This window comes from Genypterus blacodes, unplaced genomic scaffold, assembly GCF_046128005.1.
Source record: "Genypterus blacodes isolate CSIRO-AG114 ecotype Tasmania unplaced genomic scaffold, CSIRO-AGI_Gbla_v1 ptg000026l_1, whole genome shotgun sequence".
Classification (NCBI taxonomy): Eukaryota; Metazoa; Chordata; class Actinopteri; order Ophidiiformes; family Ophidiidae; genus Genypterus; species Genypterus blacodes.
Window position 1 is genome coordinate 971,376 of NW_027466839.1, and position 27,355 is coordinate 998,730.

Here is a 27,355-nt window from a genome sequence, read left to right on the forward strand (position 1 = left end):
CCCTCTGGCTCAGCTGCTTTCGTCAGTGACTTGGAGCGCACTGAGAACTTTGTGAACCCTCTGCGCTGAAGAGGAAAGGGAGGCAGTTGATGGGACTCAGCCTTGAAGTAGAAGGCTCCTCTGGAGACACCATTGGGACTCTCTGCAGGAGATAATCCACCATCATCCCCCCTTCTCCCTCACCTCTGGGTCATGAGAAGACACTGCCTCAGCCTCTTCACCCTCTTGGCTCTGCCGGGGCTCCTGGCCGTCGGGGTCGTGGACCACGACCACGGCCACGCTGATGAGGACGAGGATTACTACATGCAGGAGCTGCTGACGAGGAAGCAGCACAACCAAATTCAACGACGGGATGAGCCTGTGGCCTCGGCGTCTGACAGGAGGCAGGAGCACCCCGGACATTCCTCGGCCAAGAAAGGACCTAAGGGGAAGGCGGAGAGCGGCAGGCATCTGGATAAAAGCGCCGCTCATACCAAAGCAGGTAAAAGCAGTGTCACCTCGCAGCATGACGAGGTGAGAAAGTTTGAGCTTTTTCCCGGTAACAAGCTGCTTATATGAAAGTTTATCTGCGCTGTACCAAATCCTCTACAAAATGATTTTATCAGCACAAATCAGAAGTTAGTGAAGCAGCGGTTTTTGTCTGCAACATTCTGAATAATAAACTGTAAAACTCTCCATCTGATCGAGCTTCTTTTGACAATAACTGAGGCATGGAAGGCTTATTTTCATAAAACAAGGGAGAGTCCACTAGAGCCTGAGGATACGAGGAGACATTTCTTGGGCTTTATATTCGAAACAGGTTGAAAGAATCTCCCTGCTGCACGCCGAGATGTTTTTCTTTTATTTTAAGAAAAAAATACACTTTTGTAAATGACTTATAGATTAGAATAAAGTCTTTAGCAGAGATATGGCGGGGTGTCGCTCTGGAGTTAGTTAGCTAGTTTACCACCAGATGACAGTGTGTGGTGCTTTCATTCTAACGTTTCACTTTAGGTTTGGATTAAAATTCCAATCTAATACAGACACGACAGCTTCAGATGTATTACACGCCGAGCATGTATTAATAATTGCCACGCAGCGTTTTGAATCGCCCGAACATGTGGCAGCGCTTTTCACGTGTAATTGAAAATGCGGAATGAAACAGAAAGATCAAAGTTTGGAGATGATTTACGAGCGAACGCAGTCACCGAGTACGGCGGGATGGCTTTGCCCTCCGTGTGAACTAACGCGGCCCAGACCCCTCGTGCTGCTTGATGAATTCAGACAGAAAATTGGAGGCTTTAGAGTGGAACCCGTGGTGTCCTGTGGGACGCGGGGAGGAGCAGCTGAATTCAATTCGACCGCCGCGATGGATGTGAGGGGAGGGAAAACAACAACACTGGCCTCCTCAGGTAGTCCTTCCCTCGCTCCTACGACGCGTAGATCACGAGTCACGCGTGTTTTTCCCTCTCGCCTTCTACAGGACGGCAGGATTAACAGCCCAGAGCTCAGAGGAGGTCAGGATTTCATTAGGAGCCGCGGTTGCAAAGAACACATGTGAACCCCACGTTTTCCTTCCAAAACTACACTGGCCCTCTAATACACCCCAGACACACACACGTCCTGCCTGTAGAGAAAGAAGTACTCCACATGTTTGAGTACTAATATTATGATGGAGAAATACTCAAAAACATATCCTGTATTCAAAAATGCTCCTGAAATTATTGTAAATAGGTATGAGGAGTAAAATATGCTAGCTAATATGCTACGCTAACCAAAGTAAAAATACGAGAAGAAAATTAGATTCGCTGTTGGGGGGAATTTGACTGAAAGAATGAAGTCATCCGATAAATGTAGTGCAGGAGAAAGTACAAACTCTCTGAAAATGCACCACATCCAAGTACCGCAACACCAAACTACTCAGTTATACCCCAAGACCCGTCCGTAAGCTGCAGTACTTCGTTCCCGTGCACATGCAGCAGCAGGTTAGCAGCGTGTTGAAGGTGATTGGAGGACAGTAGCGTAGCGGCCGGTGGCAGCTAATAGAGAGCAGCTGTGTGGACGCTGATGTAACACTGCAGGCATGATACTGCACGTGGATACACACAACCTGTACTACACTACAGGACATGAGGTTAGATTATATAATACACCGTCTCTTATGTCCATCGTACTGCATCCCTCATATCACATCAAAATGCAATACTAATATCTAGGTTCACTCTATTTCTATTACAAAGGTCAATTACAAAGGTCATTAATACGTTTAAACTACATATTAACCCATTGATTATACATATATCAGCAGGGGGGGGGGGCTTTTATTTATATCTATTTGTAATATATCTCTAAGTTAGATGTGAAAAACTATTTTGTAAAGTGCATTTACTCAAATACTACACTTTGAAGTATTACTTGAATATTTCCAATAAGAGTCTTCCCACTTTTCCTGCAATATTATACAGTTCAGAGACTTTTTATATTTGGCTGATGGCAATTCTGAAAGAGAGTAAATATGAGAATGTACACATAGAACTTGCATATAAAAAATGTTTATACTTGGGTTATGTTACTGATTATCTGAGTAAAGCATCTGTACTAATCTTTCATGGTTACACACATGATTCAGGGACATAAAAGAAAAAGTGGTAACCCTTGAGTCATGGCTGACCCAGACCCCATGAGCATTAGCTGTACTTTGGAGTCTATATGATCACATCCTGGTCACGCTGACGCACACTGGGCTCAGAGCTGCTCGGGATTTAACCTGCCTCCACAATAAGAGCATGGTAAAGACTTTCAGATGTGAGGAGGATGGTTATCACGTGGGGCCTTTCCTGACCTGATGCTCACTTCACAGTCAAACAGAACACGCCGCACATTTCCATCTACACTTTGCAGGAATGTGACTCCTCGCCCGCCGCCTCCCTGCCTCTTGCACAAGCTCCTTCTATTCTCATGACTGGATTGAACTTCGATATGTCAAATATGCAAGATTACTGCAGAGCGTCATACCAGAATGAGGGTTCAGAGCAGAGTAACATGGCTCGCTTTTCTAGAATGAGGCGTGGGAGCCATAACATGAGGAGCAGAAGGGTTAAAAGTTTTCATACTCGGCCGCCAGCAATTGTTTCTAGGTTGAATACTAAATCCATATGTGTAGGCCTGAATCCAGCTCGCTTTCCAGTGTCTGTGCTCTCTGTCGCCGCCTGACAGTAATGAATCAGCAAAATTATACATGATCTGACCCACATTTTGTAAGTCTCTTCCTGCATTCATGTAAATTCCTGCCTGTGGTTTACTCAAGTCAACCTTTAATGCAGCATCTATACTTGTGATAGAGTGTTTTTCCCACAGTTTGTCTACTAATTTTGCTAAAGTGAGTATTTCTTCCAATACGCAGTCAAAACAGCGAATAAAAAAGCAGAGAAGATCAAGAAGAGCTCCCTGAAAACTCCAAACAGCATCCCGGAAGGAGAGGGACAATTCAGGTCCGTCAAAGCAGGTGAGTTAAGGACACATGACACTGAGAAATTCATGATCTCATTAAACGATATTCCAAGAAATTTATCGTCCCGACGATGAGCCGGGAGCATTTCTCTGCCATCACAGGGGCAGTTAGGATGTGAAACAGAACCAAAACTATATGTCCAAGATGACAAATGTTTTGGAGAGGGAATGGCTTTCAAAAAGCTTATTTTCCCTGAGAGGGAAAGTCTGGCAGTCAGGATGATGCTCTCAGATGTGGAATGGAGCCATAGTGGCACTGATGTCCTCTTTGCTCGTGAAGCATTATGAAGCCAGGATGCCCTCAGTCGCCTGTAGTGCTGTGACAAAATCTGTATCCTACCAAACTCACACTCACAGATGTCAGATGAACCAAAGGTCTGATTTGCTGCACACACACACACACACACACACACACTGCAGAAACAGCAATTCAAGACAGTCTCAAGGGCCTTTTTTAACAGGATTATTGCCTCTTATCCAAGGAAAATATTACAGAACCATATACGAGCAGGATTGTTAGACTCTTCATGATAATCCGTTTTGATTTGATTTAGGAAGTTACTGTTAGGAGTCTGTTTTTTCAGACATCTGGAATGTCTGAGCATTGGTGGAAGGGTAAAGGTGTCACAAAGACCCGGAGTTCAAATACAGGTAGCAGCTCCTCCATCATCCCGTGAAAAACAAAATTCCGAGTCGGTCTCCTCCTAAAATGAGCAGCTTTACATAGTAACACTAAACAGACTTAAATTGAACTTGTTAAACAGATTTTGTGTGTAGTTTTTCACTTTATACCATGCTTAGTTAATTTTTGTCTACACCATTGGCAGATTAATTGTGTTAGATACTAGATAAAATCACATATATAGTTATATATATTTATTTTGGTCTTGCAAAGGGATTTTTGCAGAGCAGCACATGGGCCTCAACCTCAAACTTTCCACAGCGAACTGACATATTGCTCCTGCCACACTTATTTACATAGCGTCAAGCTTTTTGTAGCATAAATGAGATACTGTCATTACCGATGCTGGAAGGTAAAGTGTGGGCGTGTCGGCCAACTGTGAATTTATGTGTTTAGGTTGAAGCTATTGTTGGAAACGTACAGTGTAGGACAAGAAAAGCTGCCATTTTCTAATTTGGCATTGGAGACCGGGAGAAGAAAGTTGGATCGCAAATCTCACATGTTGGAAAATGGGAACGCCACACCGACACTCCTTGGCAGAGTTATGGCGCTATAAAGAAACCCAGCGCACAGTTCAGATCTGGACGCCTCACAGTCTCAAAATTCATGTTTTCATGTCTGGAATTCCAACTTTACACCCATTTTCTGGGATTGTAAGGTGATTTATTTGAACTCTGGGTTTCAGTTTAATAGGCAAAATCATAAAGTAAAAAAGGATACAAATAACTTCATCATCTGTGTCTCTCCCTCCATATTTCTCCATGTGGTTTTGGTTGGAAGCTGAACTAAGAAAGCCGTGACCACCACCCCAACACGTCCACAATACCATGGGGGATTTCAAGTCAAGGATTTATGTGCATGTTGGCTTTTCAGTGTTTGATGAACTGGATGTTCCAACAATCATTAATCTCATCAGTCATAAACGTCTGCAGAGATTTGTTGAAACAAGATCTTGGAGTTCAGACAGGCTTTATTTCACGCAGTCACTTTGTTTCCTGCCACTGTTTTAAGTTTCCAGGTAGCCACTTGTGTTTAGACTCATATTTCATCACAAAATACACTTAATGTTGACTACTCAGGCCTTTACTTCATTATTTCCTTTCCTATTTTCAGTACTTTTTCATCTATCCTTCCTTATTTTTCCTCTTTAGACAGGGAGGTAAGGTTTTCCTTCTGTATTTCAACAGGAAATGCATTCAGTTCTTGGGGTTTATTTGAAATTCAACAGCTTGTGTGTTATTCCAAAGAGTGGTGCTGAAACAAGATGTCTGAGCTTTGTCCAGTGTGTGATAAATAATTAGCTTTTAATCTTTAGAGATTCCTGGAAGCCATTTGTGTTTGGATTGATGCGGCTGTGCTCAAACCATTTCCTCCTCTGCATATTGAATCATCAAAGGCCAAAATCTCTCTAATTGGAGGTTGGTTAAAGCTTCCAGTGCATAAACATTGCAACAGGAAGCAATCAGACAGATAAAACATTTGAATAATAACTTTTGACATACATACTGTGACTAACTTTGATCTCAGGCATTTGGTTTTTGGCTTTAAGCACTTAAGATGGCAACTGGCCTTGTTTGCAACACACAGAACCATGACTATCTGTTTCGTCATTTCGTTGCATTATTGTAGAATCCAGATGCTGTGGTCTTGTGTGGCTCGAGCAGATGATTGTGTGCAGATGGCGATAATGATTTAGGGTTTGGTCAAATTCCATTCACCTCTTTATTTGTCCCATGCTAACCTTGATGTGTTGTCTTGCTTCCAGACCCTAATATGCTGTGATCCCTTGACTCAAACATGTGGATTTACTGTACGGCTCCAACCTCAAGTGGAATTCAACTGCATTCATAGAGGCCTAAATAACTGAGGGTCAAAAGTAAAGCAAGACCTAGTTTACTCCTGTATGAGCTTCCTGTGAATACTTCACTGTGGTTATATGGGAAACAAGAGGGTACTATATGGTGTAATATAAGGACATTTTGTAGTATTAAGCAAGATCTCTCAAAACTAGAATCATATATGATGGTTGACTTTGTACCAGGACATGGCCAACCTGCAATGATTATGTATATGGATATAAAAAAAAAGATGTTTAAAGAGATTACAGCTAAAGGTCACCCATCAACTCTGCCAAAGGTGAGGGATGCCCCATCATGTGCTAGTGTAAGAACATTTAAATGATGGCCTGTCACATAAATGTCACCAGAAATCATCCAGATGATCCATGACACGATGACGGCTGGCTATAGATAAAGTGAGACTCGCATTGACAATTCAGTAGGAATCTCCCAGGAGAGAGTTTATGTTGTCATCAGGGATGATCTGACATTGAAGAAGGTTTCAGCTCACTGGATTGAAAGAATTTCAACTGCTGAAATCCACAGAGAGCAGCATGTCTCATGAAAATGTCAGTACTTGTGAAAATGATCCAAATAAGTTCCTGTGGTAGTTTGGGACCATGGATAAGACGTGGCTGCATTACTTCCAACAAAATCAACAGTCAAAACAGTAGAAATGTGAGCGCTCTCCTATTAAATACAATTACTACTTAAATTGGGCATAAGTTCCTTAATATTGGATGTGGATTGTAGATGTGGATCTTCTTGCTCTCTTTTTCTTTCGTCTCCTCAGATGGTATTTAGGCCCCACAGTGCAGCTTCACTCAGACTATTCCTTTGTCTTATTTGTGTCTCTTGCAATTCATTTGTGAAGGCAGCCCTGCTGTGTGACTGCGACATGTGCAGCACATGCTGCAGGCAAACTGAGAGCAAGAATTTCCGACTGGGCAGCAAACTCCATAGCTGTGGTGGAAGTCTCCAAACAACTTGATCTGACCTAAACTGCCATTGGCCAGCAGGGATTTCACACATCAGCCCTTATTTATCCTCTTTGGTCCTCACAGGATGAATTGTCCATTGTACTGTAAAAGATGAGCCAAACTCACACAAAGAGCTCCATTTACTGGGCACAATCTTCATTTCTGTAATCACTTAAAATAGGCATTTTGTCAGATGAATTACATTCCCCCTCTAGCAACAGATAATCTCTTCTAAGTGATCTGTAGCTATCTCTTTATTTGATAAACTGTTCAGTTCCATAATAAATGCTCAAATATGGCTGCATATTTGTAAAACCCTCTCTGTAGCATCACCAAGTCTTACTGGATAATTGGCCTACTGAGGCACCTAACTAGAAGGTGATCACGTAGATTGATTATAACTAATTTACACCATTACTGCCGTCAGTGAAGATATAAGAGACTCATTTTATCATACGCAGAGCTGGGAGGATACCTGCGCACAAAGGTTTTTAGAATAATTCCACTAAATCTCCTAATCTCCTAAACAAGTCATCCAGTCTTTCTTCCATGATAACCTTTTGCTGACAGTACGTTATCCTGCTAATTATATGCCCATTTACAAATGAAATAAATGATTACACACAATCATTCATCTCAAATGAATTTATTACTAATGACCAGCTTTTGTTTAGAAAAACAGTCCAATTGCTCCTTTTTAGAAAAACAGTCCAATTGCTGTTAGGCTGTGCGAGCCTCGCAACTGCGCTGCTGCATACACAATGGTAGCAGTTGAAGCAAGACGCTAGCTACATAATAGCAGCTTCTTTAATTTGTAATTGTGTAATTTTAAGTTGAATTTTTACATTTCCATCATTAGCAAAATGCAATGTAGTGAATTGGATGTTGATATTGATGCCTAGTTTCTTTTCAGTTGGTAAACTTGGCACATGTTCTTATTCGGTGTGACGGAGCAGTACTGTGACAGCGCGGCCCCGTCAATGACTGTGGTCAGCGCACACATGCCCTCCCTCCTATCCGTTCTCCCTCAGTTTTGAATAACCCCGTTATTATTTTGCCGTCAGTAGCGCAACCAAAGGTGCACACTGGTGGTCTCAACATACATTTACGCACCATGTGGTTGAGATGCGCTGCGCGTTCGCTCCTTTTACTTTCCTTTGTTTAAATAGAATGTTTTCGCGCCCTTGCACGGTGACGTGAAAGGATTTTGCACGATTTGCCCCTTGGAGGCCGGTAATAAAAGAACATCAACAATATCATCTGACTACGCCTGGTGTTTGTGGAGTTTAGAGGAAGAACTCCACGACATTCGGTAGAAGCGAAAGCTAGGTTATAGTGGCAATACTCATATGTAGCTAGTTAGCAAAGCTGCAGGTAACTTTTGGCGCAGTTATACCAAGTAACTCGGCGATGTGAAACAGCAAGAAACAATTACATTTCTGGATGACTGAATAATATTGTGGGGAGTTTGATATCAAAGACTATTGATGATGATGTGATCTCCATTTTATAACAGCCTCCCGCGCCTCATATACAGCTGCTTTAATTAAAGAACCCATTATGAAATCCTTTCTTTGCTTCCATATTTTGAGATAGTACATTTATTGTACACACAGAGCTGTGTTAGAATGGAGATATGAAGCTGTCTCCGTCATGTCTCCTTAGCTATATCTTTACGTCTCCTTGGTGTGAGGAGGTGTTCAAATTGGCTGTGGAGGAGACGTGCTTGATTAATAAGTTTTCACTTAGGTTTATTGCTGCGCTGGGAGGAGAACAAAGGAGCACCAAGTCCGTAATGGCCGCCCGCTATCATAACAATCACCCATAAATGGTGCGCTTTCATCTCAGCCCTGCACATTAGAGCGCTACTGAAAATGTTTCCAGTTCAGTATGTGATGACGACACTGCTGCCGCTGTTAATATGTATAGATCTCTGCACTCTCAATTATTTGGCACATTTCAGCTGGTAATGCAAAGTCTAAATTGCTCATTAAAATGAACCAAAGCTATTAACAATCCTACGGCCCCCGAGTCAGGAGCTATAGTGTACATAAAGCAATGGCTTTGCAGATAATGTGGAATAAGCATAAAGATCCAGCACAACAAAACATGATCAATCGAGTTTTAAAAAGTATTTTGCTGCCTTAATAGTTTCATATTATCATTACAAACTTCACATATTCATGCATGTTCTTCCTTGGACTACAATAATAGGTCATTCTCTTATCTCTTGTGTCTCAGAATGTCCACCAATGGGACTAGAGACTCTGAAGATTGACGATTTCCAGCTTCATGCCTCAACAGTGAAACGATACGGCCTGGGTGCACACAGAGGTCGTCTCAACATCCAGGTAAGAAAGGACAAGTCTTGGCTCAGGTAGGATAAGTGAGTTTTGGGATGGCCGCACTTTTCATAGGGGCTTTCGCAGTTTGTGTCTAGCATCCACAATGCAAACAATCCAATATAAGAGAAACATGGTTGAGATCTTTACATTTTAGCTTCATGGAAACTGTTGCGTTGTCTGGCTTTGGCTCCAAAGCGCGAACTGCGGCAGGCATTATCACCCTGCTTCATTTCGCAGCATATTTCAATACTCCCAAAGCCAACAGAGAAAGCAATACTGCTGCCGTCAAACCTGGGGCACATCCCCAAACTTAATAAAGTGGATTGACATGTGGAAGAAGAGATATTTCCTGTTAGTCTAAGCTCTGCGCCATGGGTATTTTATATTGCATAAGGCTGTGTGGTTTGCCTCATCTTTTGCAGGCACTATACAGAATCATCCTGTACCATTAATAAATGACACTTTTGCAGATAATTCACCCAAGAATGCAACGTAGCGATTACATTTAGCGTCTTCAACTTGAATTTCTTATGCGTGGTTGCTTATACGAAGCGTAGGAGTTACTAGTCTTAAGGTGACTTTCCAGAAATCTTATCAGAACCGATTCTCTTACACCGGCAGCAGATTTTATTAGTTGATATGAGATAGCCTGTGTGGTCCCTGACGCAGGAATTTAGGAGGAAATCAATAATACAAAGATGTTGTTATTTTTTCATAAGTGAGTACATGTCAGGGATCACTGAGGAACAGAGGTGGTTGTTCTTCTTCTATCTGATAATCTGGAAAAACACAAAGCAGATGTTGTGGTGTCTTGTTTTTATCCTTGGAGTCTGTTTGTGTGTGTGTTAATCTGTCCTCACTGTCTCTTTCAAATACCACTCGATGCAGTGACATTAAACTTTAGTTAGATAGAAAGAGATTTAATATTTCAGATGATCTTTTGGAGCCACAACAGTCCAAAACGAAACATGCATCAGGGAAAAAGAACTGTATAAATTGTTGTAAATCTGGGAATGTTGTGAATCCTTTCCAACAAGGCTCTGTTGCCCAGATGTGATCAGCGTTATTGCTCTCACTCAGCTCCACTGGCTCAACCCTTCAGCATTTTAAAGTTTGAGAAATGTAGCCTGGATCTAGTTCAGGAAGATTTACAGCCACACATGCTGCTCTATCATGGATACACACCAAAATGTCACACCTATCTTCTGTTCAATGTTTCTTATCCAGACTTCGTTAGATCAGCCCTGGTTGTTGCCTTTATTGCCTACCACTTTCAACAAACGGCACAATGGTTACATCAAATGTATTTGTAACAGAAACAGCCATAAATCTAAGGGTTTATGGATGAAAAAACTATGCAGTACATCATCAAGTCAGGAATTTGGGTGAAGTTCTAAAAAGATTAGAGGATACAAGTCCCACACCTCAGTTTGAAGTATTTTCATTCCTCTGCGAGCTAAGCAGCTCAAACTGTCTGCACACCGACATCCATCTTAACAAACTGTTTGCCTTGTTTAAGCAAGTGAAAACTAGTCTGCCAGTGAAAATAGGACATTTCAACTGCTTTCCAATGCAAATGAAATTATTCCCAGAAATTCCAAGAGTCACATCACGTCATTTTCATCCGTTGTACTCTTTCCACTTTCAAGAAACTGACAACTAACATCGAGAAAAGTCTCCACACTAAGTGATTTTAAATTGAAAAATGGTGGGAAGAAAATGCTCTAGGCCTCAATAATAGACATGGTGGTTTTTGGTGGAGGCAGATTTTCTGCAGGGCACCCAGCTATGTCCTCTAAACACTTCTTTGCCTTGCTTTGGCTCGCAGTCAGGCCTTTACGAAGATGACCTATATGATGGAGCGTGGTGCGCTGGCAGAAACGACCCGCTTCAGTGGTTGGAGGTGGACGCCCGGAGGCTGACCAAGTTCACGGGGGTTATCACACAAGGCAGGAGCTCCCTCTGGTCGTGAGTAGCTGCTCACACTCCACGATGTTTCCCAGTTGTTGCTTTGGGGATAGAAGTTGTTTTTAATCGTATCATGGACCGTGAATTCATGGATCACATGTTTTCTGGGGATGGAAACTATAGAGTCCCTATAGAGCTTGTTTCTTCAGTCATCCATCCATGTCTTTTTATATGCTGCATATTTGTAATAAGACAATAATACATAAACAAAACATAATTACCAATGTTGTGCTTTTCAGAATGTTCAGGGGAACATCTGGCCACAAAGTAAAATAATTGGTCCAGAACTCTTACATGACTCTAGTATTTTCCTTTAAACCCGACAGGAAAATTTGACTTCACAAATTTCATCCTGCAGCATGAAAAAATACACGCCATGAAAAACAACTTTTTCAATTTTGTCTATGCTCACTGGTGTTGTTGCCCTTTTCTGATCTCCACACTCTGGGATTAAGGATTTATGAGTTTGATTGATCGGAGTGCAGCCTCATTCTTTCATCTCTCTTAAAAGGTCATTACATTATAAAAATAACCGCAGAGAAAATAGATTTTAACTCACTGTAAGCTCATTCATCACACTCAGCTGACAGGTAGAGGGACATAACGATTTAGGATTTTTCTTAAAGAACAGCTTAAATTGTGTTTTCTGACTATGGTGTGAGATGACTCATCCGGCTAGATGCTGCTAACAGGGTCTGTGAAGCTTGTTAGGAGAGGAGCTACACTACCATCATGCCTTGGTGGCATTTTACTTTATGTACTTTGCCTCCAAATATACAGAGGGATGAGTGCCTTCCATCTCACCTCCCTCTGACTCAACTCATTAGTCCACATCTCTGCCAGACATTTCTTATTATCCTTGCCTGCAGGGGTGGAGAGGGTATTGTGATGGGTCCTGTGCGTGTGTGTGTGTGTGTGTGTGTGTGTCTATCCGTATGACTGTACAGATGTCTCAGAAACATCTCTCATACATCTCAACATAACTTATCAGATTGGCTTGAATTTTTTACAGTAGAAGGAGAATGATAGAAGTAGAGGAGGTGATCCCGATATGGATTTGCATTCGGACTCCAGAATTCTTCACCATTAGGACAAATAAATATATATATTTTTGTATTTTGTATTTCTTTTTAATTTATTTTGCATTTCAAACAAAACTCTTTTTAAAAATACAGAAACTCGAATTAATTTAAAAATATTACATTTAATTGCATGTTACAATAGATTTTGATCTGCACTTTCTGGCAATTAGCATTATTTTGGCATGATAGCTGGGTTATATAACCTTCTACATATCAACTGAGCTAACACAGCTTTTATGCAGCCCTTTATACATTTCTAATGGACTAATTCATTTGCAAATAAAACAAAGTACAGCACTCTGCTCTGCTGCACTACACTGCTCTAATTATTAGAAGCTAGAGCTAAACGCCTTTTGGGTGTTTGTAGCATTTTTGCTTGAGCACTTTCAATGAGACAGTTCCGGTCAGTCATGGATGGAGTATGGATGGATAGTTTTTGCTTCCATATCCATTCATTAGTACTACAAATAAAAATTGAAAGTGCTCATCAATTATTGATGTAAATGAATTATTTAAATAGCTATATGACGCAATTATACATGAAACGATAATGCTGAGATATTAAACAGAACACCCAATGTTGTTCCATTGGATGCAAAAAGTGTTTGGGGAGCTGCTTTGTTGGATCGCTGGGCTGCAGTTATACTGTCTGTTAAGTAGTTTGTTATTGTGATTCAATGGTTCAAAAGCCACAGCAAGCAATGTGTTGAATTATTGATTTGTCCGTTGTAGTTTGGGATTTATCGTCAACATTTAGATTTGCTTTACATTTGTACCCTTGACCAATAGGAAAACTGTCTTCACTAATTTGATCTCTGTGGGGTCAAGAGTCCAAAACGTGTTCAATGTTTCAGCACATGTTACTGTAGTTTGACAGTTATAGATTGTACTAAGTATGGAAGCATGTCTTGGTATAACTATCAAAGTCCAAGTTTGTCTCAAATCACTAAATATTTATTCTGAGAGAGATTTAGACTCACAATCTTGGTACAATAAGCCCTCTGTGTGTTAGTTGACTTACACCATGTTGTAAAGCCTGAATTTAATTAACCAAAAAAAAATCAGAAAAGAATCACTTTGATTTGCAGTGATTCTACACATCTGTTAGTCAGACTTGTTCTTTGGTTTCAGCTAGTAAACAATTTAAGCCTCTGAGCTACAACATGTTTTTTAATCTGGTATTGTTTTTTCCCCTGATACCACCAAAAGATGTATGATCGATAGTGAACCTGACTGCAACACAAATTTAGCAGAGCCTGGATGGATCCGTTTTGTTGTTTGCTGGCCTTTGGAATCACAACGTTCCTGAGGGTCTTCACATCTATTTTCAAACATACAGAAACACGATGAGGGAAAATGGAAACTGCACGTTACGATACATTTAGCACTTAAGTTATCATGGCAAGAATCTCATTGAAGAAATGGACTGAGCAGGGGGGAGCATCGGCTTGTTTTAAACACATATATTTCACATTTACTGTCAGATCTTTGTACACTCACTCGCCCACATTCACATCAGCAGCCACTTGATTCATTTAAGAACATTTTAATCACTCTGGCCCAGTTCTTAAGGTAAAGGTGACACTAGTGCCTGTGGGAGATCCTTGCTGACAGACTGACAAAGCCTTAAGTGTACATTTAGCTCAAAAGTAAGGTTGTAGTTATAGACCTTTACCATTAATTACTACACCTCCACACTGTTCAATTAATGTGTCGCAGAACAATGCAGAAAATTGATCCTCACGCTATTAACATGGTTCTTTAATGGTATATTGTGATATAGGAAAGCAGAGTTGCTAAAATAAAAAGTCAAACTAAAACCTGTGCCTTTACTTTTTGATCTAAAGAAGAAATACCAGCGTCATGCACACAAGACTGTGTTTTGTAAGAAAAACATTTTTCCTACAATCTGCCTCCTCCAACTTCCCCTCCCCTTAATAATATATGACAACTTCTGGCCTTCGTCCTCCCTAATTGGAAAGTGTTACATAGACTTCAGGAGTCTGAGCGCGGGAGGAGACACTTTATCGGGGTTGTGTTCGTAATTTTCATCCGAGTCCGGCGTGATGTGAGGGTGCGGGAGACGCCACTGCCTCCTCGGTGGATGAGACAGGATTTCTCTGCAATTAGCTCAGTAGGGCATGTAGCTGTCTGTGGTGGCAGCTCTGGGGGGTTGTGTTCAGAGCAGCACTTTAATTAGCAGGACTGGGAATTCTTACCAGACTAAACCAGCAAAGCACTGATGTCTTTATCTGCAAGTGCAGGAGAGCAGATTACACACACACACACACACACTGGGAAAGAGCTGCATGGGACATTTAGTCGTTTGTGAATTTCATTCACAGACTTGACTTTTAAAGATACTGTTCTAATGTATCAAAGCACTCCAGTACTTCAGATTGGTGCTCAAGCATTAGCAGTACAAGTTAAACACATGTAAGGTGGAAAGAATGACAGCAATGAGCAAAAAGAAATAAAAAGGGATGAGAAAAAAGCTGTGAAATTGAAGACAGGATGAAGTGCAGTGAAAGAATATATGAACGCCACTCGGAATTCAGAATTGCACCGTCGAGGCAGTAAGAGGTTTGTCATGTCCGCAGTTTTGAATTTAATCAGTTACAAGGGATTCCAGTTATCACATTTCCTTGCATTTCACTGCATTAATTAGAAAGTCGTGGTAGAATTACCCCATTGATCACATAATCCTTATTTTACCAATCTATCAAATCAATTCTACTGACTGGATAGAGACTGTAATTCCCAACCAAGTCTCCATGGGGATGTGATTGATACTGAAAACAGGTTTTAGTGGGATTTAGTGCTTTACATCAGTCACATAAATGATATACTTGCTTTAACAGAAATTCAGAATGGTCTTTAGAGCCGCTTTAAACATCTGCCTGGCATATGTTTGGCTCACCTTCCTCCGCTGGCACTGTCAGTACAATTCTTTGGCATCTTGGTTTATTTCTAAACCAACTCCTCTCCTATGAGATACGCATGTGTGTGTGTGTGTGTTTCGTCTGAGCGCTCTGTTTGCATGAAATTCAGCCTGAGCAGATATTTCTTTCCTTCTTCTCGTCACTTGATTTCTGCTAATGTCAACAGGAGTGACTGGGTGACCTCCTACAAAGTCATGGTCAGCAACGACAGCCACACTTGGATAACGCTGAAGAACGGCTCGCGAGATTTGGTGAGTGACGTCTACGGATAATTTAATTCCAAGCATCTCCTGGTGTATATCTACAATGTATGCAGGCATTATTATTCTTTCCTGCTTCACGAGAACGCTTGTTTCACTCATCCCCTGTGAACCGAAACATGAGAGAAAAACTAATTCTTGCATCAAAACAATTATGTGGAGAGATTTATATTTCTGTTTATTTCCAAGCTTAATGAGCTGAGAGGCACAAGTAAATACTGATGATCCTCAAAGCAGATGGGAACTTCATCCTGGATCATTGTCAAAGCTTTGTCTCCTGTCTCCTTGGGCACTTGATGTAATTGAATCGACAGAAACCCAATACACCATAACCAGTGCAACAGTCTACAGCATTTGCTTTCAATTAAAACACCAATGTGTTTCCAATGTGCTGTTGTTACTAGTTAAAACAATATTATATTCCATTTCAGTAAGTAAGCATACACGCTCTAATAAATCCAAAATCAGATCCTGGTTGCTCTTTATTGATCCCCCTGAAATTGCTGCAACTGTACACTCCCTGTGCCAGTGAGGTCACCAGTTTGAGTTTTCAACACCCCCCTCCAGTAATTTAGTTTCTGATACAACAAGCAGCCCACTCGCTTACATTGTGTGCCAAATCACAAAAAGCAATGTTTGCTCTTTTGAAATGGCAAAATTTACAGAAAGGAACACAAACCATTGGGCCTTAAAAACAAACAATCAACTCACGCTCTTATTATGAAAGGTCAGTAACATCCTACATGAGCTGTTGCGGCTCAATGGCTCTAAGAACTTTGTACCTGGTACGTACACATACATATATTTGTGATTGGGCTTATTTGTATTGTGTTGTACAGGTGCATCTCAATAAATTAGAATATCATGGAAAAGTTTATTTAATTCAGTAATTCAATTCAAAGCGTGAAATCCTCATATATCATAGATTTCAGTCAGCTACACAATTATGGGGAAGACTACCCTATTCTAATTTATTGAGCTCTACCTGTACATCCAAATACATAAGGTGAAACTTGTAATGTCCTAAAACTGTGTCCAGACACAGGATACTATCCGAACTATGGCCGGAATTTAACTTGTTGTTGTGAAGTGATATATGACATATTGTACCAACAACAACCACTGTGATGCTTGTGTTTGCCTCAGTAGATCTTCATTGCTAACCGGGAAAAGGAGATCCCGGTCAGGAACATCTTCCCTGCTCCGGTGGTCGCTCGCTACATTCGCATTAACCCTCGGTCGTGGTTTAACGGTGGCAACATCTGCATGAGAGCGGAGATCCTTGGCTGTCCTTTGCCAGGTGTGGGGTTTGTATAGACATCTGCAGGAGTCGCACGACTCGTTTGAGTATTCTGCGTGTTCGACAAACACCCACCAACGAGGCGGAGAAGTCTGAATGATGCAGGTTTCAGCTCTGTGACCAATTAAAAAAGCGTAGGCCTTTCTAAGTGACTCGACACTTACTTTATATTCAGCATCGGTTTAACTCAGAGGCAGCAGGAGCTCAGCATTTGCAGTCATGATGCACCAGACCCGACTAATCGTGCTCCCTTTGGCTTTGTTGCAAAGAAAAGGATCCATCTCTTTCAGCATTCTACTTTGGATTCAGAACAATAACTGGGTACCACTTTGTTAGAGCAGAAGATATATGTTCAAATTAATTCCCTTTGTTTAATAAAGCATCTCAATCAGGCTTTATAGATCAGTAACAAGTCATAAACGGGAACAAATCTGGGTTTTGAGGTCATAAAAAATACTTTCTGGACATAAACCCATTTATTTACAAAGTATAAACATTTACAACTGTAAGTCATGATGAGGATTATGAATCAAAGCACTTAATAAAGTATGCCTTATTTAAAATTGACACCAGTAACCATGTGATTTCTGATTCCCCACAGATCCGAACAATTACTACCACAGACGGAATGAAGTCACAACAACAGACAACTTAGACTTCAGACATCACAGCTACAAAGAAATGAGGCAGGTAAGCTGTGACACTCTCACATATCTAAACAAGACTTTCAAGACTTGGCAACAAACAAAATGATGTATTCGGAATAGTGCACATTGGTGGAAATTTGGGATATGAATATGTCACGATCTAATCAACTTTACACACTTTCGAGCTGAAATGATCACATTAACTATGGAATTATAAAAGAGCACTAAAAGTATTACTAAAAGAGGACAGTAAAACTTTCTGGAATTCCCTTTTTTTTGTTGAGCATCCGTTACAAGAACAAACTACCGAATAACAACAAACTAAAAGAAACGAGAGTCGCACAAGGAAATGAAAATGCACAAAGCCTCTCCTGGGCAGTGGCATCACTTATTCATATAGAGCAGTAGCCTGTTTGTGCAGAGGAGAACAGCTGTATTTGTCATGGCGTGTACTGTGACGGAGTGGATGTGAAGGAACGAGTGAGGCGAATCATAATTTCCCTGTAACGCGGCGGCTCCCTTGTGCCGAACCAGGCCGTCTACAGGTGTCCCCCCCAACTGCTGTTACTGAATCACACTCTCAAATCAAGGCTCGGCCTGTGCCGCTCTCAGCCGCCATTTTCTGCCGTGACAATTTAGAAATGCCACTTCCGGATCATCAAAGTGACTTAAGTGGATTTTTTTCTCTCTGTGAAGCTAATGTGTGTCACGCAGGCTGTCCAGTCTCAACAGGCTCTCACAAAGGAAGGACAGACTATTTTTAAAGCTCAGCTCGCCTTTAAAGCCTTTTCACCCTCGACATTTCTTTTCTCTGAGCAGGTAGCTGCTGTCTTATCTCTGCCGCCGCAGTTTAAATAATGTGCTGCCAGAGCCTCGCGGTGGATAAAGCTCATTGTGGGCTTCTGGAATAAAGCAGATAAAGAAAATGCCTCTTATACTGCTTGGATATTGTCCACAAGCCAATGCTGGAAGCACTCAAATCCTTACATAAATGTTGAGAGATACTCAATGTGAGATGTTATCAAAGTAAATATTAGCAGTAAAGTGTAGTTGAGTATCAAAATAAAAACAAACAACCTCCCAGGGCCAAGAAATGCCCCATTAAGTTGATGTTGCATCAATATGTTCTACTATTCCGAAATACATAATTTATGTTGATGACCAAAACTGCAGACCAAATGGTTTTCCATCCAACAGTGTGAACAATCTCAAATTTGTGTCCATCTGAAGATTAAAAGCAGACTGAGATATATAAAATAAAAAAAACAACCACAGCAATATTTTGATCTTTTGGCAAGTCTTAATCTGCAATGTAACAAGTAAATACAGCCATTAGATAATTGCAGTGGGCTCCTACATGTACTTGAAGTAGAGATCAGCACAAAATAGGAAAGCGCATACTTAGTAGTAAATGGTAATAGTAGAATAATAATAGTAAATCATCTTAATTTATCAGATTTTTATTGCATCTTTCTTATACTTGCATTGTTCCTGGTAAGAACGATGCAGGTGTAATGATGATGTTTTATAAACTGAGCCAGATGGTTGAGGAAATTAACACAGATTAAACCTTCATCGGCCCAGACTGATTAATGACATCACACATCTATGACATGAACAGAGTTGCTTTATTTATTATTCGCTTTGCTTCGTTTTGGTATCTTTCCTACACTTCCCGTCCGTGTCTCTGGCATTACTCGTGCCGGTGTTAACGATGACGGCCGTCTCCATTGGCTCTGCTGTAATGCGGCTGTTCCCTGTTCTGTCTCATAATTACCTTGACACCTTCCCGCACATCCGCCCCCAGCTTCCAGTGTTATTAAGTGAGGTGCAAAGTCCTTGTGATATCATTTTTTTAATTGCCACGGTTACATAAAAATGAAAACACAAAAGGTATCGCTTGGTGAGCTGTTCACCATCAGAGCAACAAAGCTTCCGGGGGTTGTTCGACATTTAAGGTAGAATTTTACAAATATTATTTTCCCTTCCCAGCTTATGAAGGTGGTGAATGATATGTGCCCCAACATCACTCGCATCTACAACATAGGAAAGAGCCACAACGGCCTCAAGATGTACGCCATAGAGATCTCAGACAACCCGGGAGAGCATGAAGTTGGTGAGAGTTTACTCCATTTTACTGCACTGTTTTGATGTGGCATGAGTGCATATTTAATCTTCCGCTCTATTTACTACCCCCCCCCCACCCCCTTCCTCATTTGAACCTGTTGACCAGGTGAGCCAGAGTTTCGTTACACGGCGGGTTCCCATGGCAACGAGGTGCTGGGTCGAGAGCTGCTGCTGCTGTTGATGCAGTTCATGTGCCTGGAGTATCTGTCCGGCAACGCGCGCATACGTCACCTGGTGGAGGAGACCAGGATCCACCTTTTACCATCTGTCAACCCCGATGGCTACGACCGAGCCTTTGAAGCGGTAGGTCTGCAAGACTGCCATTAGTGACCTCATATCAGGCTCTGGCTTCTAGTGAAAATAGCCCCCCCTCACTGCAGCACAGGTGTGTCTTCTGCTGATAAAAGCTTGTGTGGTGTATGGCGGAAAATTGGTTTGATTGAACAGAACACACACAAGTCCCTGATGTATTTATATTTACACTACAAAAAAATGTCCTACGAGAAAGGAGCAAAACACTCTGATGCAGTGAAATGTTCTAGTATCAAAGAAGAAGCCTGAACTAACCTTAAACTGAGTGATGAAGAATTTCATTTAAGCCTGTTTAGCTTTATTTGAGCAATTGGACCTTCTAGTAAAGTGCTTGAAACATTTAAACCTAGGAGAACTTGGAGTAAAGGGTGTTTGAAACTGTGTAACAAACCTCTAAACAATAACGCCTGTAAAGATACACATATTCACCCTCAAACAATATGGATCACATGGTAACCAACCAATCGGTCTTGTTTCAAGACTGGATGAAATAAGCCCAAATCTGGTTTTCCTAAATTCAATGTTGGGTATATTAATGTGATCTATGATATCCTGCCTACTCTTCACTCAAAGTCAAGCTGAAACACGTGTTGGTGTGTATGGTATTAAATTGAATGCAGGCCTGTCAGAAGAAAGGCCCAAGATTTAATGACAACACACACAAAAGGAAAAACAGGGAAGTGAGACTGGTCAAACATGTGTCTGATGGAGCTTGGCCACTGTACTGTCAATGACATCAAGCCATTTGGTGAACTGATGTTTGAGTGAAGTATACAATGCTCTCTTCTCGAGATACATTTCAAGAAAGTGGGTCAAAGTAAGAGACAGTGGAAGGATTACAAGAATCAATAGTGCAGGTACTGGTCTGGGGTTGTGTGTGTGTGGTCATAGAGAGTATTGTTGTTGTATTCAGGGATCAGAGCTGAGCGGCTGGTCTCTGGGCCGATGGAGCCACGACGGTATCGACATTCATCACAACTTCCCCGATCTCAACTCAGTACTGTGGGAGGCTGAGACCAAGAAGTGGAACCCTCGCAAGATGTTCAACCACCACCTGCCCATTCCTGAGTGGTACCTGACCACAAACGCCTCGGTGAGTCCTACTTGATGTTTAACAGACTGTTTGTGCTGTACTTCAAACCAATGCAACAAGACAATGATTGAGATTAAAGCATCTATAAATGTCAAATTCTGCACGTATAGTTCAATATGCAGCCGACTTCCTCCTGAGCCTCATCTGTCATATCATGTGAGATTAATGGAAAGCATACGCACACAACATTAAATTTAATCTCCCCTGTGCTTCATCTTTGATAATGTGATTACCAGTCAGTCTCTGGAGATGTCACCTATAGATAACAAATCATTATTCCACCTTCACTTCCTCCAATTAACAAATAAATCCCAAGGTGGACACCAGCGTCGTGTTGGAAATTCTTAAAACCGGAATCACGAGCAGACACCGCCGTCTATTTCTGGAGCGCTGGATGCATTTAGTGTTGGTGACGAAGAGGCTGCGAGCTAAATTCTACCACGCAGTCTATTAAAAGCTGCACCCTCACAAGGCTTTTTGACGTGAGTGAGAGCCACGGGTGAGTCACACTTTGCCTCCAGAATAGCTGCCGCAGCTGCAGCGCTGGGAACCCCATCTGTGTTCAGGGAGGCTGCAAACGCTGTCCTCATTCGCTTCACTGCCTGACCCAACCAGTGTTTACTGATAGGGAGCATGGTTAACGCCGTGAGCTCAAACAGCAGGAACTGTTTGCACAATTTACTAATTATGAGTCAGATTAAAGCCAGCCGCTGGATGCTAAGTGGCCTTTCTGCCTCTTTGTCGCAATTTGTTTAGATATCAGAATACCTAAAAGCACATGTGCTGCCAAGAACAACTTAAATTAGTGAAATCTAATATTACCTTATATTACTCTAAGTTGTTATGCACAAAATCAATAACAAGGACTTGATTAAGCAAATCTAGTTTCTTCTAAACATTGAAACTTAAAGCACAGTGACCTAAAAGCACTGTGAGTGTTCATGACTCAACCTAACATGCATCACGTGACCATCACCTTTGGATCAATCAAGCCTCTTCATTCTAATGCAGGCATCCAAGTAGTTCAAAGTAACATTCCTGAAATAAGATGCTTTGTTCTGCAAGACTATCCTAACACTTTCCTAGCACTTTTATTCTCACTGGATGAGAAGAAACTCGAATTTTTTAATAAAAGATCTCAAGACTCAAGAAGTCCTTTGCGCGTGTGCAAGTTCTGATCCTGATGAATCTAAACCAGTGCGGTCTTTATCTCTCCGTCTGCTTCTGTTGCTTCCTCTCGAGAGTAGTGGAATTGTTATCAGCGTGAGGGAGTTAATTTAGTGATCACCGCACCGTGAATCACATTATCCTCCCCTCTCCCGCATTGCCGCCGCCGCAGGTTGCCGTGGAGACGCGGGCTCTGACAACATGGATGGAGAAGATGCCCTTTGTGTTGGGCGGGAACCTTCAGGGGGGCGAGCTGGTGGTGACCTTCCCTTATGACAAAACCCGCTCCCTGGGGGTGGCCAGGGAGCAAACGCCGACCCCCGATGACCACGTTTTCCGCTGGTTGGCCTTCTCCTACGCATCCACCCACCGCCTGATGACGGATGCCAACCGACGGGTTTGCCACACGGAGGACTTTGCCAAGGAGGATGGCACCATCAACGGGGCCTCCTGGCACACTGCGGCCGGCAGTGAGTGTCCATACACACCTGGGTTGATTGTAGAGAGTATCTAAGTACATTTACTCCACAAGTATTTCCATTTAGCACTTCCAACTTCTGTTCCACTACATTGTTGGATTTTAGGGTGACACATACCTGACAGCTTATATTGTAAATCTATAGAGACAAACTCCAATGTTGTTGCCTTGTTTTATCTTTTATCACTTTCTTAAAATGGACAATGGCTAAGTAGGATGTGGGTAAAGCCTTAAAGAGCCCATTCTGTTCTATATTAATACCTTAGCATAGTTCTCCTTTCCTTGGTCTGTAAATGGAGATTGTGAAGTTTGTGGACATAAGAAAATCCACATAAACCAAGGCAAACACTGGCTGAGGTTCACACAGTGACCCGGAGCTGAAGACTTGTGGATGAAGTGCGACGCGTCTTCCCTATTGATCGTAGTCCATTTGTTAGTTGAGCACACAAACGCAGCTTTCACGCTGTGTTTCCAGCCCCTCAGCCTGCCACTTTCAACAACAAGTTGCTTTGGGTGGGTGGGTGGGCGTTGACAGTATGCAAATGAACCACGGCTCTGATTAATTGCTTCTAAATCGGTGCCGTCCATAAGGGAACGTCAGAAAGTTAGTCTATCACTATTATCGTTACTGCCACACTTCTCCTGATCGCTTGTGGCTGCAGGTTTAATTTTTCCAAGACATTTCAAAAGGGCACTACGTAATAATAAGTGTAGTTTTTAGACGGTTCCTTGTGGACAGCACTGAGTTAAGTTAGAGTTTAGCGCTTCTCAATGGAACTGACATTTACACAAGAGTGACATTTACTTGTAGAGAATTTTTCCAATTTTGTTATTACTACTTCAAGAGATTTAAGGGATTTAATAGTTTTCCTACCATTGTGCGTGATCCCCACAATGTGTACGCAGGATTAGCAGCTCAGCTCTGAGCTTCTGTAGCTTTGTTTACCATACACACACATCTACACAGTGAATGTTTATTTCATTGCTGAACTAAAGGTTCTGAAATATAACAAATCAAAAAAACCTTAATTATCACCACGGATTCTAAGAAAATAATGGGGTCTTTTTGGCGATGGAAGTGTGACTAAGCTAAGTTTAATGCTGGCTTACAGCTCAGTTTCTCTGTCTTGGCAGGTATGAATGATTTCAGCTATTTGCACACCAACTGCTTTGAGTTGTCGATGTATGTGGGCTGTGACAAATTCCCTCATGAGAGCGAACTGCCAGAGGAGTGGGAGAACAATCGCGAGTCTCTGCTTGTCTTCATGGAGCAGGTATAGCGGCAAAATAGCCCCCGCAACTCACACACACACACAGACACAAAAGAAGCCATAGAAACACAAGCTTTATGGTGCCAAATTATTATTATTATAGGAACATGTTAGTAGACTTTCGATCTTTACTAAGTTGTTTCTTTGGCTTTGTTTCCCACAGTAAAGATGCTTAAATGAAATCTGCACTCTGCATCTACTCACATACTCTAAAACACTTTAATGGTACACGACTGATCTAACCAATATGTTGTTACTGATAGGATTAGGGTTAGGGTTCAATGTGTGTATTTGAGAAACTGAACACCTTAACAAACACCAATAGGAAGATGTTTTGCCTTAATATTGGCGACTGTAACACACAATTTGCATGATATATTTGAAATGCAGGTACATCGTGGGATCAAAGGTGTAGTGAGGGACCTGCAAGGCCGAGCAATACCCAACGCCATCATCTCTGTGGAGGGCATCAGCCATGATATTCGCACAGGTACTCTAATTCAAACTGTGTGTAGCGGTTGTGGTTTATCGGGCGCTAAACAGCCCCATTATTTTTTAATTATATGCATTGCTGCAGCTCCAAGTAGTGACAAAGCCGCAATAAGCCAACACGTTCGCAACAATACCTCATTCAGTGCACGTCTGGACATTCGTTGACATTGTCTGTTGCGAACCATATGGATGTTTTTTTTTCTCCCATTTGCGTCTCTACAGCGCTTCTGTTTGGAAATGATTTCATGCAAATCTACAGGCTAACAGATCATATCTACAGCCGTGTAAGGGCAAATGAAGAACATAAACAAAGGCAGATGATGTATTTAAGCAGAGCTGCTTGTTGGAATCACACTCCGCTCACAGTGCGTCTTGGCCATATGCTCAGCGTTTGCCTGCCCGTCCTCCAGGCAATCTTTGCTGATTCCTAAAAAATGCAGCCCTCAGAGCCCAAAGTAGTTCTGCACTTAGAGCGTGAAATCGAATGCCCAAAAGGACATTAGCCCCGGAACTTAGAGTCACCGTTTCCCCTCTGCCTTCCCTCCTCGAGATTTTCCTCACTTGCCACCAGGAAACATTTCAGGTTGTTTATTTGGACAATTGCTGCCTTTAATTTGCTTTGTTACCCTATGAACCCTTAGACACCAAGGATCCTCCCTCCACTTTAAAAATCACACAGGGAAAACAGGACAGAAACCTGCTGGTGACGTTATATCAATATGTGAAAGATGTTCTGCCATCTGGGCTGCCTACAATTACAGCTTAGTTGCATTTCATATTGGCTCATCAGTTAATCAATTACAATCCCTTCTGCTGTCTGAATGTGGATAATGCTAACGCTGATGTCTGTGTTACCGGCTGTCCGTCAGCAGCAGAAACAGACCTGCAGTCATATTGCATTTGGCTCTGCAGTTTTTCAAAGGTGTGGAGTGGGTGTTAGGATGACAGGAATGGAGCAAAACTGTCATTTTTTGTGAGCAACTCAAAGTACAGGAAATGTTCACTTTTTGGCACAAAGAGACGAGGACGATCCTGCATGCCACAGCAAGAATCAGTATGAATAGAGAGGACCTTGCATTTTGCTGTTACTGTACAGAAACTGTGTCACTTGCTCCTTTTGTTCTTTCTTGAGTTCAACATTCACATGGTTGTTTATAAGAAAGCTTTGAGCATTACATACATACATTATATCAGCTTTAAATCTCAAGCAGCATGTTTTATGATTCAGGCACACCAGTGAATCAACAGTGAATCATTTAATACCTCAGGCAGATCATAAGCATCACTGTGCATCCTCAGCACATCTGTCAAAACTGAATTATGGCTGTCAGCTCAGCTGCCACTAAAGCAACACTGAACCCCTGCAGCATTCATTCATCTGTCCAGAGGGCTCGTTGTTTTCAGTTTGCACATATTTCACTCATTTCTATACAAATTGAAAAACTTATTTTCACCTGAATGTAATGCAGTTTACACAAAACTATGATCATGTCTCAGAATATGCTTTAGCAGGAGAATGTGAACAGAAACAAGCAAGGGAGGAGATCTCAATAAACTACATTAGCAAAACATTTAGGATTTGTCCCGTCTTTCCCAGGACAGTCCCGTATTGTCCTCTATTTCTATGATTCTATACGGAAGCACTGAATCCACCAATCGATCGCAGGGCGCAACCTCAATGAGCCAATCACCGGGCATTGTGACTTCTGATACTCCTAAGGAGACACCGTTTCATGTATGTAAATGTTTTTGGGGATTTTAATGTTGCCAAATGCGTTTACTCGCAGCTGCTGATGGTGACTACTGGCGCTTGTTAAACCCTGGCGAGTACAGAGTAACGGCCAGGGCTGAGGGCTACAGCCTGATCAGCAAGAAATGCGAGGTGGGCTACGAGATGGTCGCCACCAGATGTGACTTCACCGTCGGCCGCACTAATCTGTCACGCATCAAAGAGATCATGGAGAAATTCAACAAGCAGCCCATCCGGTTGCCTGTGACGCAGCGTCAAGCTCTCAGGGCCAGAGAGAGGAGGCTGGGAACATAATGACTGTAAGAGGAACCAAGAGGAGCAGCGAAACTAAACATCTGCTCTGATGATCTCCACACGTGGGTTATAGATCCTTTAATTTCCTGCAGAGTGATGGGGTTTGCAGGCAACAGATAGAGAATGTGGATTAATTTAAGCAGGTATCTTTACTTTATGTTGTTTTTGTTTTGTCCCCAGGCATAAACTGTCCTTGTGTAACTCGGTGTCATCAAAATTCCTCCCCCCAAGGAGCTACTGTTTACATATTTTCTGTCAAACTACATTTACCCAAACTCAGTCATTATAACTTACAGGTTCTGTGTGGGGTAGAAGATCTAGTGACAGGCAGTACTTATGAACCTGCTGGCTGCTATTCGCGAACCAGTTCAGCACTCATCCTACTCATATGATTTAGCTTTTGTTGGACCCCTCTCGTCCTCGGATAATATCAGCAGTGGATGATTTCCCGACAACAGTATATGAGGCATGTTGACAAAGAAAGAAGTGGTTTTGGAAAATGACTGCAACACCTTTTCATTGCACTCCAATAGGTCACTCCAATTCATTCCATTTCACAATTATTGATGTTGTAGAAATACAGATCATCATCGCGTTAGAGCTTATTTTTGTATATAAAAGAAAACTGAAATATGAAGCGAAGATGGGAAATGTCTGAACCATTACTGTCATGTATCATGTAAATGATGTAACACAACCACATAAGTCTTAACAAAAGCTTTATACCTACGGCTTCAAAAGGTTTCAGGCCTTAGATTCATGTTACTTATTGACTCAGCGACCATTTGCGTGTCACTGATTCTTTTTTAATGCATATTATTTTTGGCAAATGATTGAA

General features: G+C 41.7%; 1 protein-coding gene across 1 annotated transcript; it reads left to right on the forward strand.

Moving 5' to 3' along the window:
- Window positions 1–27,355, forward strand: cpxm2 (carboxypeptidase X (M14 family), member 2). Its single transcript, XM_076143524.1, has 14 exons — window positions 1–481; window positions 3,383–3,484; window positions 9,231–9,340; window positions 11,163–11,302; window positions 15,493–15,577; window positions 16,736–16,886; window positions 17,488–17,576; window positions 19,526–19,649; window positions 19,767–19,963; window positions 20,886–21,065; window positions 22,405–22,702; window positions 23,845–23,984; window positions 24,372–24,471; window positions 26,261–27,355. The coding sequence occupies exons 1-14, from the start codon at window positions 193–195 to the stop codon at window positions 26,515–26,517; spliced, it is 2,262 nt and encodes a 753-aa protein (XP_075999639.1). The 5' UTR covers window positions 1–192; the 3' UTR covers window positions 26,518–27,355.